Source organism: Ranitomeya imitator, chromosome 8 (assembly GCF_032444005.1).
Source record: "Ranitomeya imitator isolate aRanImi1 chromosome 8, aRanImi1.pri, whole genome shotgun sequence".
Classification (NCBI taxonomy): domain Eukaryota; kingdom Metazoa; phylum Chordata; class Amphibia; order Anura; family Dendrobatidae; genus Ranitomeya; species Ranitomeya imitator.
The window spans coordinates 186701865-186714821 of NC_091289.1; the positions used below are offsets into that span (position 1 = coordinate 186701865).

Here is a 12957-nt window from a genome sequence, read left to right on the forward strand (position 1 = left end):
ACAAACAGAGATAACAGTCGCTTCTCTTCTCTCCCTGACAGTGAGTCCGCATGCAACGCCATCAACTTTACATTTCCCGACATCACCCATCATCCAGCAACCTGGACCGTATTTCTCTCACCCAGCAATCCGCTATCACCCGCAGGAGACTCTGAAAGAGTTTGTCCAACTTGTCTGTCCAGAAGCTGGTCAGCAGGCCGGACAGGTGGGGTTCCTAAACGTAAGGACTACTTTTTATTCTACAGAAGTGTCGGCCCACTGTTTCTAAAATGCTTCTTTTACCAACAATGTACTTGTCTTGTGCTGATCCTGAGTTACATCCTGTATTATACCCCAGAGCTGCACTCACTATTCTGCTGGTGCAGTCACTGTGTACATACAATACATTACTGATCCTGAGTTACATCCTGTATTATACTCCAGAGCTGCACTCACTGTTCTGCTGCTGCAGTCACTGTGCACATACATTACATTACTGATCCTGAGTTACAACCTGTATTATACTCCAGAGCTGCACTCACTGTTCTGCTGCTGCAGTCACTGTGCACATACATTACATTACTGATCCAGATTTATATCCTGTATTATACTCCAGAGCTGCACTCACTATTCTGCTGGTGCAGTCACTGTGTACATATATTACATTACTGATCCTGAGTTACATCCTGTATTATACTCCAGAGCTGCACTCACTATTCTGCTGGTGTAGTCACTGTGTACATACATTACATTACTGATCCTGAGTTACATCCTGTATTATACTCCAGAGCTGCACTCACTATTCTGCTGGTGCAGTCACTGTGTACATACATTACATTACTGATCCTCAGTTACATCCTGTATTATACTCCAGAGCTGCACTCACTATTCTGCTGGTACAGTCACTGTGTACATACATTACATTACTGATCCTGTATTATATCCCAGAGCTGCACTCACTATTCTGCTGGTGCAGTCACTGTGAACATACATTACATTACTTATCCTGTACTGATCGTGATTCTGTATTATACTGCAAGAGCTGAATTTACAATGCTGCAAGTTTCAAAACTAAAATCTGCCAGCATTCATTACTAGATCAATGGCATCAGAAATCTGCTCTGATGTTATATAAGGCATTTATCATTTCTTAGTACAATGCTGATGGATTCTGAGAAGCTGTTTGATGAATTGTGAGTGCAGCTCTGGATGTGACTGAAGTTTATGTGTAGAAAGTGTATATGTATGTATATATATATATATATATATATATATATATATATATATATATATATATATATATATATATATATATATATATATATATATATATATATATTATACGGTACAGGCCAAAAGTTTGGACACCTTCTCATTTAAAGATTTTTCTGTATTTTTGTGACTATGAAAATTGTAAATTCCCACTGAAGGCATCAAAACTATGAATTAACACATGTGGAATTATATACTCAACAAAAAAGTGTGAAACAACTGGAATTATGTCTTATATTCTAGGTTCCTCAAAGTAGCCACCTTTTGCTTTGATGACTGCTTTGCACACTCTTGGCATTCTCTTGATGAGCTTCAAGAGGTAGTCACCGGGAATGGTCTTCCAACAATCTTGAAGGAGTTCCCAGAGATGCTTAGCACTTGTTGGCCCTTTTGCCTTCACTCTGCGGTCCAGCTCACCCCAAACCATCTCGATTGGGTTCAGGTCTGGTGACTGTGGAGGCCAGGTCATCTGGCGTAGCACCCATCACTCTCCTTCTTGGCCAAATAGCCCTTACACAGCCTGGAGGTGAGTTTGGGGTCATTGTCCTGTTGAAAAATAAATGATGGTCCAACTAAACGCAAACCGGATGGAATAGCATGCCGCTGCAAGATGCTGTGGTAGCCATGCTGGCTCAGTATGCCTTCAATTTTGAATAAATCCCCAACAGTGTTACCAGCAAAGCCCCCTCACACCATCACACCTCCTCCTCCATGCTTCACGGTGGGAACCAGGCATGTAGAGTCCATCCGTTCACCTTTTCTGCATCGCACAAAGACACGGTGGTTGGAACCAAAGATCTCAAATTTGGACTCATCAGACCAAAGCACAGATTTCCACTGGTCTAATGTCCATTCCTTGTGTTCTTTAGCCCAAACAAGTCTCTTCTGCTTGTTGCCTGTCCTTAGCAGTGGTTTCCTAGCAGCTATTTTACCATGAAGGCCTGCTGCACAAAGTCTCCTATTAACAGTTGTTGTAGACATGTGTCTGCCGCTAGAACTCTGTGTGGCATTGACCTGGTCTCTAATCTGAGCTGCTGTTAACCTGCGATTTCTGAGGCTGGTGATTCGTATAAATTTATCCTCAGAAGCAGAGGTGACTCTTGGTCTTCCTTTCCTGGGGCTGTCCTCATATGAGCCAGTTTCTTTGTAGCGCTTGATGGTTTTTGCAACTGCACTTGGGGACACTTTCAAAGTTTGCCCAATTTTTCGGACTGACTGTCCTTCATTTCTTAATGTAATGATGACCTCTCGTTTTTCTTTACTTAGCTGCTTTTTTCTTGCCATAATACAAATTCTAACAGTAACATAGTAACATAGTAAGGCCGAAGAAAGACATTTGTCCATCCAGTTCAGCCTATATTGCATCATAATAAATCCCCAGATCTACGTCCTTCTACAGAACCTAATAATTGTATGATACAATATTGTTCTGCTCCAGGAAGACATCCAGGCCTCTCTTGAACCCCTCGACTGAGTTCGCCATCACCACCTCCTCAGGCAAGCAATTCTAGATTCTCACCGCCTTAACAGTAAAGAATCCTCTTCTATGTTGGTGGAAAAACCTTCTATCCTCCAGACGCAAAGAATGCCCCCTTGTGCCCGTCACCTTCCTTGGTATAAACAGATCCTCAGCAAGATATTTGTATTGTCCCCTTATATACTTATACATGGTTATTAGATCGCCCCTCAGTCGTCTTTTTTCTAGACTAAATAATCCTAATTTCGCTAATCTATCTGGGTATTGTAGTTCTCCCATCCCCTTTATTCATTTTGTTGCCCTCCTTTGTACTCTCTCTAGTTCCATTATATCCTTCCTGAGCACCGGTGCCCAAAACTGGACACAGTACTCCATGTGCGGTCTAACTAGGGATTTGTACAGAGGCAGTATAATGCTCTCATCATGTGTATCCAGACCTCTTTTAATGCACCCCATGATCCTGTTTGCCTTGGCAGCTGCTGCCTGGCACTGGCTGCTCCAGGTAAGTTTATCATTAACTAGGATCCCCAAGTCCTTCTCCCTGTCAGATTTACCCAGTGGTTTCCCATTCAGTGTGTAATGGTGATATTGATTCCTTCTTCCCATGTGTATAACCTTACATTTATCATGTTAAACCTCATCTGCCACCTTTCAGCCCAAGTTTCCAACTTATCCAGATCCATCTGTAGCATAATACTATCTTCTCTTGTATTAACAGTCTATTCAGTAGGACTATCAGCTGTGTATCCACCAGACTTCTGCACAACACAACTGATGGTCCCAACACCATTTATAAGGCAAGAGATCCCACTTATTAAATCTGACAGGGCACACTTGTGAAATGAAAACCATTTCTGGTGATTACCTCTTGAAGCTCATCAAGAGAATGCCAAGAGTGTGCAAAGCAGTCATCAAAGCAAAAGGTGGTTACTTTGAAGAACCTAGAATATAAGACATATTTTCAGTTGTTTCGCACTTTTTTGTTAAGTATATAATTCCACATGTGTTAATTCATAGTTTTGATGCCTTCAGTGTGAATTTACAATTTTCATAGTCATGGAAATACAGAAAAATCTTTAAATGAGAAGGTGTGTCCAAACGTTTGGTCTTCACTGTATGTTGTATCAAGATGCTCAGACGTGAACCTTTACTTAGTGATCACATGATGCCATTTCCAGTTACTCAATCCCCTCTGCATTCTGGGTATGGCATTGGATTTTAATACAGTTTTTAATGTTTTTGGTGTTTTATCGCAGCTTTAGCTCTGTGTTCATTAATCCCCTTTTAAATCTATTTTGCAGAGCTCATAGTTTACAGTGGCTCTAAATGAAATTTAGCTGATAGCTATTACGTTGTGGGGGGATAAATTAGGTAAAGGAAGAAATAAAACTACAAAATGAAATGGCTCCGGCTAAATGTTCTTTAACAACTTGTGAGAAGACAGATGTTCCAGGTCTGGATGTTATTTAGACGTGTATATCAAGTACTTGAGTTCTAGTTGACCAGTACTTGAACCCTGCATACCACACTGCGAATTTCTTAGGCTTGGTATTTATCTGTCTGGAGATCTGCGCATGCAGAAAAAGGCCGTACAGAAAAGCATCTGAGCCCTAATGACCTCTCAGAGGCCGGGTCTGAATATAATGGACTGCCTTCAGTATCAGGACTTGAGGGATGGCGGTTCGGTGTAAATTGGGGATGAGGGTAACCAAAAGGATACAAATGTCAGAGATATTTGTGGACAAATTCCCCCGCCATGTATCTGCGATTGTACTTAAACATTCGACGCTACTTATGCTGGGAGTTGTAGTTTTACAACGGTCCGGGATCACTGTGCTGCAGAGTAACGCATTGCAAATAGGGAGTGTATATTCTACTAGGGAATAGGTGCACAGTTTGCCCCAAAGGAGCGTTTGTCAATAGGAATTATTTAAGATATAATACTCCAAAATGAGCATTAAAAGGGGACGCACATTTTGGAGCAATTATTTGACAGCTGAATAATAATTGCTGGGTCCCCCAGAGTCAGCTGAGTCCAGCACTAAGGTACGCCCACTGACAAAGACATGAACAGTCTATAGGTTTAAGGGTAGGCTAATTTTAACATTGAGAGATAGAATATCAAAAATGAAATCCAGAATATCACTTTGTATAAATTATATAAATTTATTTGCATTTTGCAGTAAGAAATAAGTATTTATTATTATTATTTATTATTATAGCGCTATTTATTCCATGGCGCTTTACATGTGAGGAGGGGTATACATAATAAAACATAAAATTTGATCCCCTACCAACCATTAAGAGTTCTGGCTCCTACAGATCAGTTAGACGCTCCTAATCAACTCGTTACCTGCATTAAAGACAGCTGTCTTACATAGTCACCTTTATAAAAGACTCCTATCCACAGACTCCATCAGTCAGAATCTAACCTCTACAACATGGGCAAGACCAAAGAGCTGTATAAGGATGTCAGGGACAAGATGATAGATCTGAACAAAGCTGGAATGGACTACAAAACCATAAGTAAGACGCTGGGTGCGAAGGAGACAACTGTTGGTGCAATAGTAAGAAAATGGAAGAAATACAAAATGACTGTCAATCGACATCGATCTGGGGCACCATGCAAAATCTCACCTTGTGGGGTATCCTTGATCATGAGGAAGGTGAGAGATCAGCCTAAAACTACACGGGGGACACTTGTTAATGATCTCAAGACCGCTAGAACCACAGTCAGGAAGAAAACCATTGAAAGCCGTGAAAGTTTAAAATCCTGCAGTGCCCGCAAGGTCCCCCTGCTCAAGAAGGCACATGTGCAGGCCCGTCTGGAGTTTGCCAATGAACATCTGGATGATTCTATGAGTGACTAGGAGAAGGTGCTGTGGTCAGATGAGATAAATATTGAGGTCTTTTGCATTAACTCAACTTGCTGTGTTTGGAGGAAGAGAAATGCTGCCTATGACCCGAATAACACCGTCCCCACTGTCAAGCATGGAGGTGGAAACATTATGTTTTGGGGGTGTTTCTCTGCTAAGAGCACAGGACTACTTCACCGCATCAATGGAAGAATGGATGGAGCCATGTACCGTAAAATCCCGAGTGACAACCTGATTCCCTCCGCCAGGACATTAAAAATGGGTCGTGGCTGGGTCTTCCAGCAAGACAATGACCCAAAACATACAGTCAAAGCAACAAAGGAGTGGCTCAAAAAAGCACATTTAGGTCATGGTGTGGCCTTGCCAGTCTACAGACCTTAATCCCATAGAAAACTTATTGAGGGAGTTGAATCTCTGAGTTGCCAAATGACAGCTTCAAAATCTTAATAATTTAGAGATGATCTGCACAGGACCGCCATCAGGGCATGACGGCCGTGACTGGCGTATGGGGCCCGGTGAGCAGAGGGGGCCCGCATCGGGCCCCGTCTTATCTGCTCACCGGGCCCCTACCGGCAGCCGCAGGCTGAACCGGGCCCTTAGCGCCGACGCTGCAGCTGTTTAAAGCTATTGACGTGCGGGCGCGGGCCCGCACGTCAATAGTTAACAGCCGCGGCGCCGCCAGCCAATCTGAGGCTGGCAGGCGCTGACGTCAGCCGCAGCATGCGTGCATGTCGCCGGCGTCTGACATCATTGTCAGTCGCCGGCGAGTGCATGCACGCTGCAGCTGCGTGGAGACTTCGCCCGCCGCAGGAGCGCGGCCAGGTAAGAAGAACTTCTTTTTTTTTTTTTTTCTTGAGAGCGGCGATCATTCCGGGGGCCCAGGGAAGAACGCTGGACACAGGGGCAAAACGCTGGATAGAGATGGGGCAGAGTGCTGGACAGAGATGGGGCAGAGTGCTGGACAGAGATGGGGCAGAGTGCTGGACAGAGATGGGGCAGAGTGCTGGACAGAGATGGGGCAGAGTGCTGGACAGAGATGGGGCAGAGTGCTGGACAGAGATGGGGCAGGATTGGACACAGATGGGGCAGAGTGCTGGACACAGATGGGGCAGAGTGCTGGACACAGATGGGGCAGGATGGATACGATGGAGACAGATGGGGCAGGATGGGGAGATCATATGGGGCAGAATGGATACTCATGAGGGCAGGATGGGAGAACATATGGCTGGAGCCTGCAATGAGACACACGGGGGCTAGGATGGCGAATATTACCATAGGGGCTAATTAAGGGATATTATTATTGCAGTGATGTATTTATTTTATTTTTTGAGTATACTGTTTTAAATGGGGGGAGGTCCTGTTACTGTGCAGAGTGATACTATGTCACCTTCTTTATGTGGTGTAATGTAGAGGCTGTGAAAATTAAGTAATGTGTTCTGCAAGTGGAACTCGAGATAACTGTGTTATTTCCTGCAGAGACGAGTCCTGGCTGGAAGAAATGATGGCGGTCTGTGCTGGATGAAAGATGAAGGACTTCACCTAGAGACGTCACTGGTGAGTCAGTGTTAACTATACACTGACACTATACACTGTATACTATATACAGAGCTCCTGTGTATAATGTCACCGGGGATCACTGTATTACCTGTACACAGACACTGCTTACTAATTACAGATCTCCTGTGTATAATGGCACTGATGGTAATAGTATTGTGGTTGTTTTTTTTTATTACTGATCAGTATTGTAGTATTCAGTCACTATGTCGTGGTAATATGCGGTCTGGTCATGGTGTTGTGGTATTTGTTCCTTGTATTCGATATTATTCAGTCACTGTGGTGGTAATATGTCATCTGGTCATAGTGCTGTGGTATTTGTTCCTTGTATGTAGTATTATAGGTCATTTTAAAAATTGAAAAATAAATAAAAATATACCTAAATTGTATTGCATATTTTAACAAATATTTAGTAGGTTACAGTACAGTAGGGCCCGGCCAAAAGTGTCAACCGTGTTCTGGTGGCGGCTTAAAAAATCTTTTGGCCAAAACAAAAGCTGTCGGCTATATGTGTGATCTCGTGATGGGAACTGTCAATGTGTGATAGGTGAGAAGTGGAGATTTTCCAAGAGATAGCGGTGGGACTGTGGACAGTTCGAGGGGTGGAGCCTGGAGGCGGGGCTGGGGTGGAGCCTGGGCGGAGTCTCAAGGGGGCCCCGAAAATTTTGCCAGTATGGGGCCCCGAAATTTCTAGTGGCAGCCCTGGATCTGCAAAGAGGAGTGGACCAAAATTCCTCCTGACATTTGCGCAAACCTCATCAACAACTACAAACTGCTGAGCTTGCCAACAAGGGTTTTACCACCAAGTATTAAGTCTTGTTTTCCAGAGGGATCAAATACTTATTTTTCACTGCAAAATGCAAACACATTTTATATAATTTATACAATGTAATTTTCTGGATTTTATTTTTGATATTCTATCTCTCAATGTTAAAATTAACCTACCCTTAAAATTATAGACTGCTCATGTCTTTGTCAATCGGCAAACTTACAAAATCAGCAAGGGATCAAATAATTACTTCCTTCACTGTGTATATGTTGTATATATATGTATATACTGTTTGCAAAGTTGCAGTACTTTTTCTTTAATATATATATATATTAGCTATTGAACCCGTTCTACGCCCGGGTGGCGAGCATTTATATTGGTATATGGTCTCCATCATGTGCTGCTGCCATCCTGCGCCCGTTTTGTCATGTGCTGCTCCCATCCTGCGCCCCCGTTCTGTCATGCGCTGCCGCCATCCTGCGCCCGTTCTGTCATGCGCTGCTGCCATCCTGCGCCCGTTCTGTCATGTGCTGCTCCCATCCTGCGCCCCCGTTCTGTCATGCGCTGCTGCCATCCTGCGCCCGTTCTGTCATGTGCTGCTCCCATCCTGCTGCCATCCTGCGCCCGTTATGTCATGCGCTGCTGCCATCCTGCGCCCGTTGTCATGTGCTGCTCCCATCCTGCGCCCGTTCTGTCATGTGCTGCTGCCATCCTGCGCCCGCTCTGTCATGTGCTGCTGCCATCCTGCGCCCGTTCTGTCATGTGCTGCTCCCATCCTGCGCCCGTTCTGTCATGTGCTGCTCCCATCCTGCGCCCCCGTTCTGTCATGCGCTGCTGCCATCCTGCGCCCGTTCTGTCATGTGCTGCTCCCATCCTGCGCCCGTTATGTCATGCGCAGCTGCCATCCTGCGCCCGTTCTGTCATGTGCTGCTGCCATCCTGCCCCCGTTATGTCATGCGCTGCTGCCATCCTGCGCCCGTTCTGTCATGTGCTGCTGCCATCCTGCGCCCGTTCTGTCATGTGCTGCTGCCATCCTGCGCCCGTTCTGTCATGTGCTGCTCCCATCCTGCTGCCATCCTGCGCCCGTTATGTCATGTGCTGCTGCCATCCTGCGCCCGTTCTGTCATGTGCTGCTGCCATCCTGCGCCCGTTCTGTCATGCGCTGCTGCCATCCTGCGCCCGTTCTGTCATGTGCTGCTGCCATCCTGCGCCCGTTCTGTCATGTGCTGCTCCCATCCTGCGCCACTATTGTATTATATGCCCCCGTATGCTGCTGCCATATAAAAAAAAAAAATACCATACTCACCTATCGTCCGGCTCCACTGCAGGTGTGTGTTCAAGAAAATGGCGCCGGAAAGCGCAGACTGCGCAGGCGCCGATTCCGGCAGCAGGAATCGGCGCCTGCGCAGTCCGCGCTCTCCGGCGCCATTTTCTTGAAGACACACCTGCAGTGGAGCCGGAGTGTGTCTTCAAGAAAATGGCGCCGGAAAGCGCGGACTGCGCAGGCGCCGATTCCGGCAGCAGGAATCGGCGCCTGCGCAGTCCGCGCTTTCCGGCGCCATTTTCTTGAACACACACTCCGGCTCCTCTGCCTGTGACTGGACTCTGTCACAGCAGAGGAGCCGGAGACGGAGCCGCACGCAGCGCTGGAACGGAGGACAGGTGACTATACTTACCCTCCCTCCTGGCGCGTCCACGGTCCCTGATTCTCCGGTGGAGATCGCGGTATGCGTTCAGTGCTTACGCATACCGCGATCTCCGGGGAGCGTCACTCTGTGGGGGCCAGACTGCGCCGGCGCTTGCGCCTGCGCAGTCTATAAAGGCTTCGGACAGAGTGACGCTCCCAGCGTTATATTATAGATATATATATATATATATATATATATATATATATATATATATATATATATATAAGCTGTGAGGTGGACACATCACCGCCACAATTATGGACGTTATAAAGGCTTCACTATAGGATTTTATTGTTCCTTACAACCACTATAGCCCCATTTTATGGTCGCGCCGGTTGCCATTTCTCATTCCCCCAGAGCTCTGCATATAGAGTAAGATGCCTGTTCTCATTCCCCCAGAGCTCTGCATATAGAGTAAGATGCCTGTTCTCATTCCCCCAGAGCTCTGCATATAGAGTAAGATGCCTGTTCTCATTCCCCCAGAGCTCTGCATATAGAGTAAGATGCCTGTATGGCGGATCCATTTGTTGACTGTTGTCAAAACTGATATTGTCAGACGGTGCGAGTGCTCGGCCTCCTAAATTCTCTTGCTCCATAAATTAAACTTACTGCTCGGCCTCATAAAATGTTGAATATATGGTTACGCTGGTGCACAGCTGAAACAGGCAGGAGACGCGCTGAAAGTTTATTCCATTTCTTTGTTTTTGCCTAAATGATTCTAAGGCTTTGTTCACACGTGTTTTTGCTGCATTTAAGCAGCTTACAAAAAGCAGGTTTTTGCAGCGTTTTTATTGCAGCATTTTTGCTGTTTGTTGTGCATGTTAATAAAGTTTAGTAGCTTAAAAAAAGCCTGATTAAGGCTATGTGCACACGTTGCAAATTTGCCTCTGGAAATTTTTGTGCGGATTCTGCATCTCTTGGCAGAAAACGCAGGTGCAGATTTGATGAGTTTTTTTGTGCGGATTTCATGCGTTTTTCCCCTGCGGATTTCTGTAATGGAATGGGTACAAAAACGCTGCGGATCCACACAAATAAATGACATGCTCCTTCTTTTGATCCGCAGCGTTTTCCTTTTCCGCACGTTTAGCACAGCAATTTTTTTTTCCCATTGATTTACATTGTACTGTAAATCACTTGCGGATCTGCAGCGTTTCTGCGCAGAGGAAAAAAACACTGCGGATCCGCAGTAAATCCGCAACATGTGCACATAGCCTTAAAGTCCTTAGGTTTTTGTATCAAAAAACGATTCCTGCAGTTTTTTGCTGCGTTTTTTCACTTAGGCTAGTTTCACATTGGCGTTAAAAAACGCAGCGTTTTTAATGCAAACGCATGTGGTGCAAAAAACGCATGTAAATGCGTGCAAACGCTGCGTTTTTTAGACGCATGCGTCTTTGCATGTGGTTAAAAAAAACTTGGCGTTTTGACGCATTTACATGCGTTTTTTTCCTGCATTTGCGTTTTTGAAACGCATGATGAGAAGTGTGTGACAGATGCCAATCATCAAAATCAACTAGAAAACCCACTATAAACAGAAATAGCTAGGGTTAGGGTTAGGATCCCTAGTAACCCTAGGGATCCTAACCCTAGGGATCCTAACCCTAGGGATCCTGACCCTAGGGATCCTAACCCTAACCCTAAGGATCCTAACCCTAACCTTAGGGTTAGGGTTAGGATCCCTAGGGTTAGGGTTAGGATCCCTAGGGTTAGGATCCCTAGGGTTACTAGGGATCCTAACCTTAGGGTTAGGATCCCTAGGGTTAGGGTTAGGATCCCTAGGGTTACTAGGGATCCTAACCCTAGGGTTAGGGTTAGGATCCCTAGGGTTAGGGTTGGGGGGTGGCTTATCAGTGTGTATTCTTGTGTTTTTCTGTTGAAACGCATGCGTTTAAAAACGCATGCAAACGCATGTGCTTAAAAACGCATGTGTTTACATAGACAGCAATACGTTTTTTTGCCGCAGAAAAACGCATGTTTTTTTGCGGCAAAAAAACGCCGCTAGAAATTACTACAGGTTGCATTTCCGCAACAAAACACAAGCATAGAAACGACGCATGCATCGTCAAAACGCGGCAAAACGCATGCAAAAAAACGCATGCGTTTTTAATGTTAAGTATAGAAAAAAAAACGCATGCTTTTTTGCGCTAAAACGCAGCGGCAAAAAACGCAAATGTGAAACCAGCCTTACCCATTATTTGTTATGGGTGAAAAATGTTGCAAATGCGCTGAAAAAAAAAACTGAAAGATGTGACATGCTGCAGTTTTCCAAATCAGTCAGGAAAAGAAAACCAGTGTGTATGCATGAGATTTCTGACATCTCAGACTTTTCTGGTACTGTAAAACTCTGCTGAAAATTTGCTTTAAAAAAAGCACTGCAAAAACGCAACGTGTGAACAATAGTGTAAAGGGATAACGTTTATGTTTCAAGAAAAAAATCTGCACTGGAAGGCAGCAAACCCCTCTGCAAGAGGAGGACCATGAGATACTGTCCTGGGGTAATCACTCAGACATAATGATCTCCCCGGACAGGTAGAAAAGAATCGTAAACCGTGATCTCAGGCAACCAATAATCCAGAAAATCTGATAATCCAGCACAGAAGTGCGCTACATTGTGGATATTCATAGAACTTTATGTAATTAAATAGTGGAAAAAAAAAAAAAAAAGTTAATCCAGCATTCAATAATCTAAAAATTCTGATAATCCAGTCCTTGTTTCCATCACCGAACTGCAATATGTTGCAGATTTTTATAGGCTCATAAGTAATTAGGATTTTTTTAATTTTCTGATTAAACAGTGAAAATCCTTTAACCTGACAGTCAGTAATCCACAGTATTTGATAATCCAGCGCTTTACAGGTCAATTTCAGATATTTGATTTTATACACTAAAATGGTATGAATGCATTTACAACTAGAAAATTATTTCTCCTCTGCATCTAAAATAATGCATGAAGCAACACCGCAGATAATAGTGATGAAAAATATTCTTCTTTTCGATGTATACAGCTCCCGTGCTGAGCTGTGTGTCTCCATGGGTAAAGATCACAATCACACCATGTGCAGTCTGATTCTGCAGTCGTATCGTCTTCCATCTGCCTCCTCTTCTGTGGACTGTAAGGCTATGTGCACACGTTAAGTATTTGGTGCAAACATTTCTGCCCCATTTTTCCATCTTTTGGCAGGAAAAACGCTGCGTAAAATAAGAGCGTTTGTGAAGCGGATTTTTCCCCGCTCCTTAGTATATGTGAAAATTTCAGCAAAAACACTGATTGACATGCTGCCGACTTAAGGGTATGTGCACACATTAAGTACCGTATTTGGTGCAATATTTGTTCATCTCTTGGAA

General features: G+C 44.4%; 1 protein-coding gene across 29 annotated transcripts in view; it reads left to right on the forward strand.

Moving 5' to 3' along the window:
• The window catches only part of NFIA (nuclear factor I A), a 500144-nt gene that overhangs the window by 449177 nt on the left and 38010 nt on the right, over positions 1-12957 (forward strand). For 13 of the 29 annotated variants that reach the window (XM_069738134.1, XM_069738161.1, XM_069738142.1 and 10 more), the window contains 2 exons: positions 42-220; positions 7081-7158. In XM_069738134.1, coding sequence (XP_069594235.1) covers positions 42-220; positions 7081-7158 — 257 coding nt within the window. The remainder of the gene's footprint in view (positions 1-41; positions 221-7080; positions 7159-12957) is intronic. The other 16 variants (XM_069738144.1, XM_069738151.1, XM_069738159.1 and 13 more) reach the window with 2 other exon arrangements.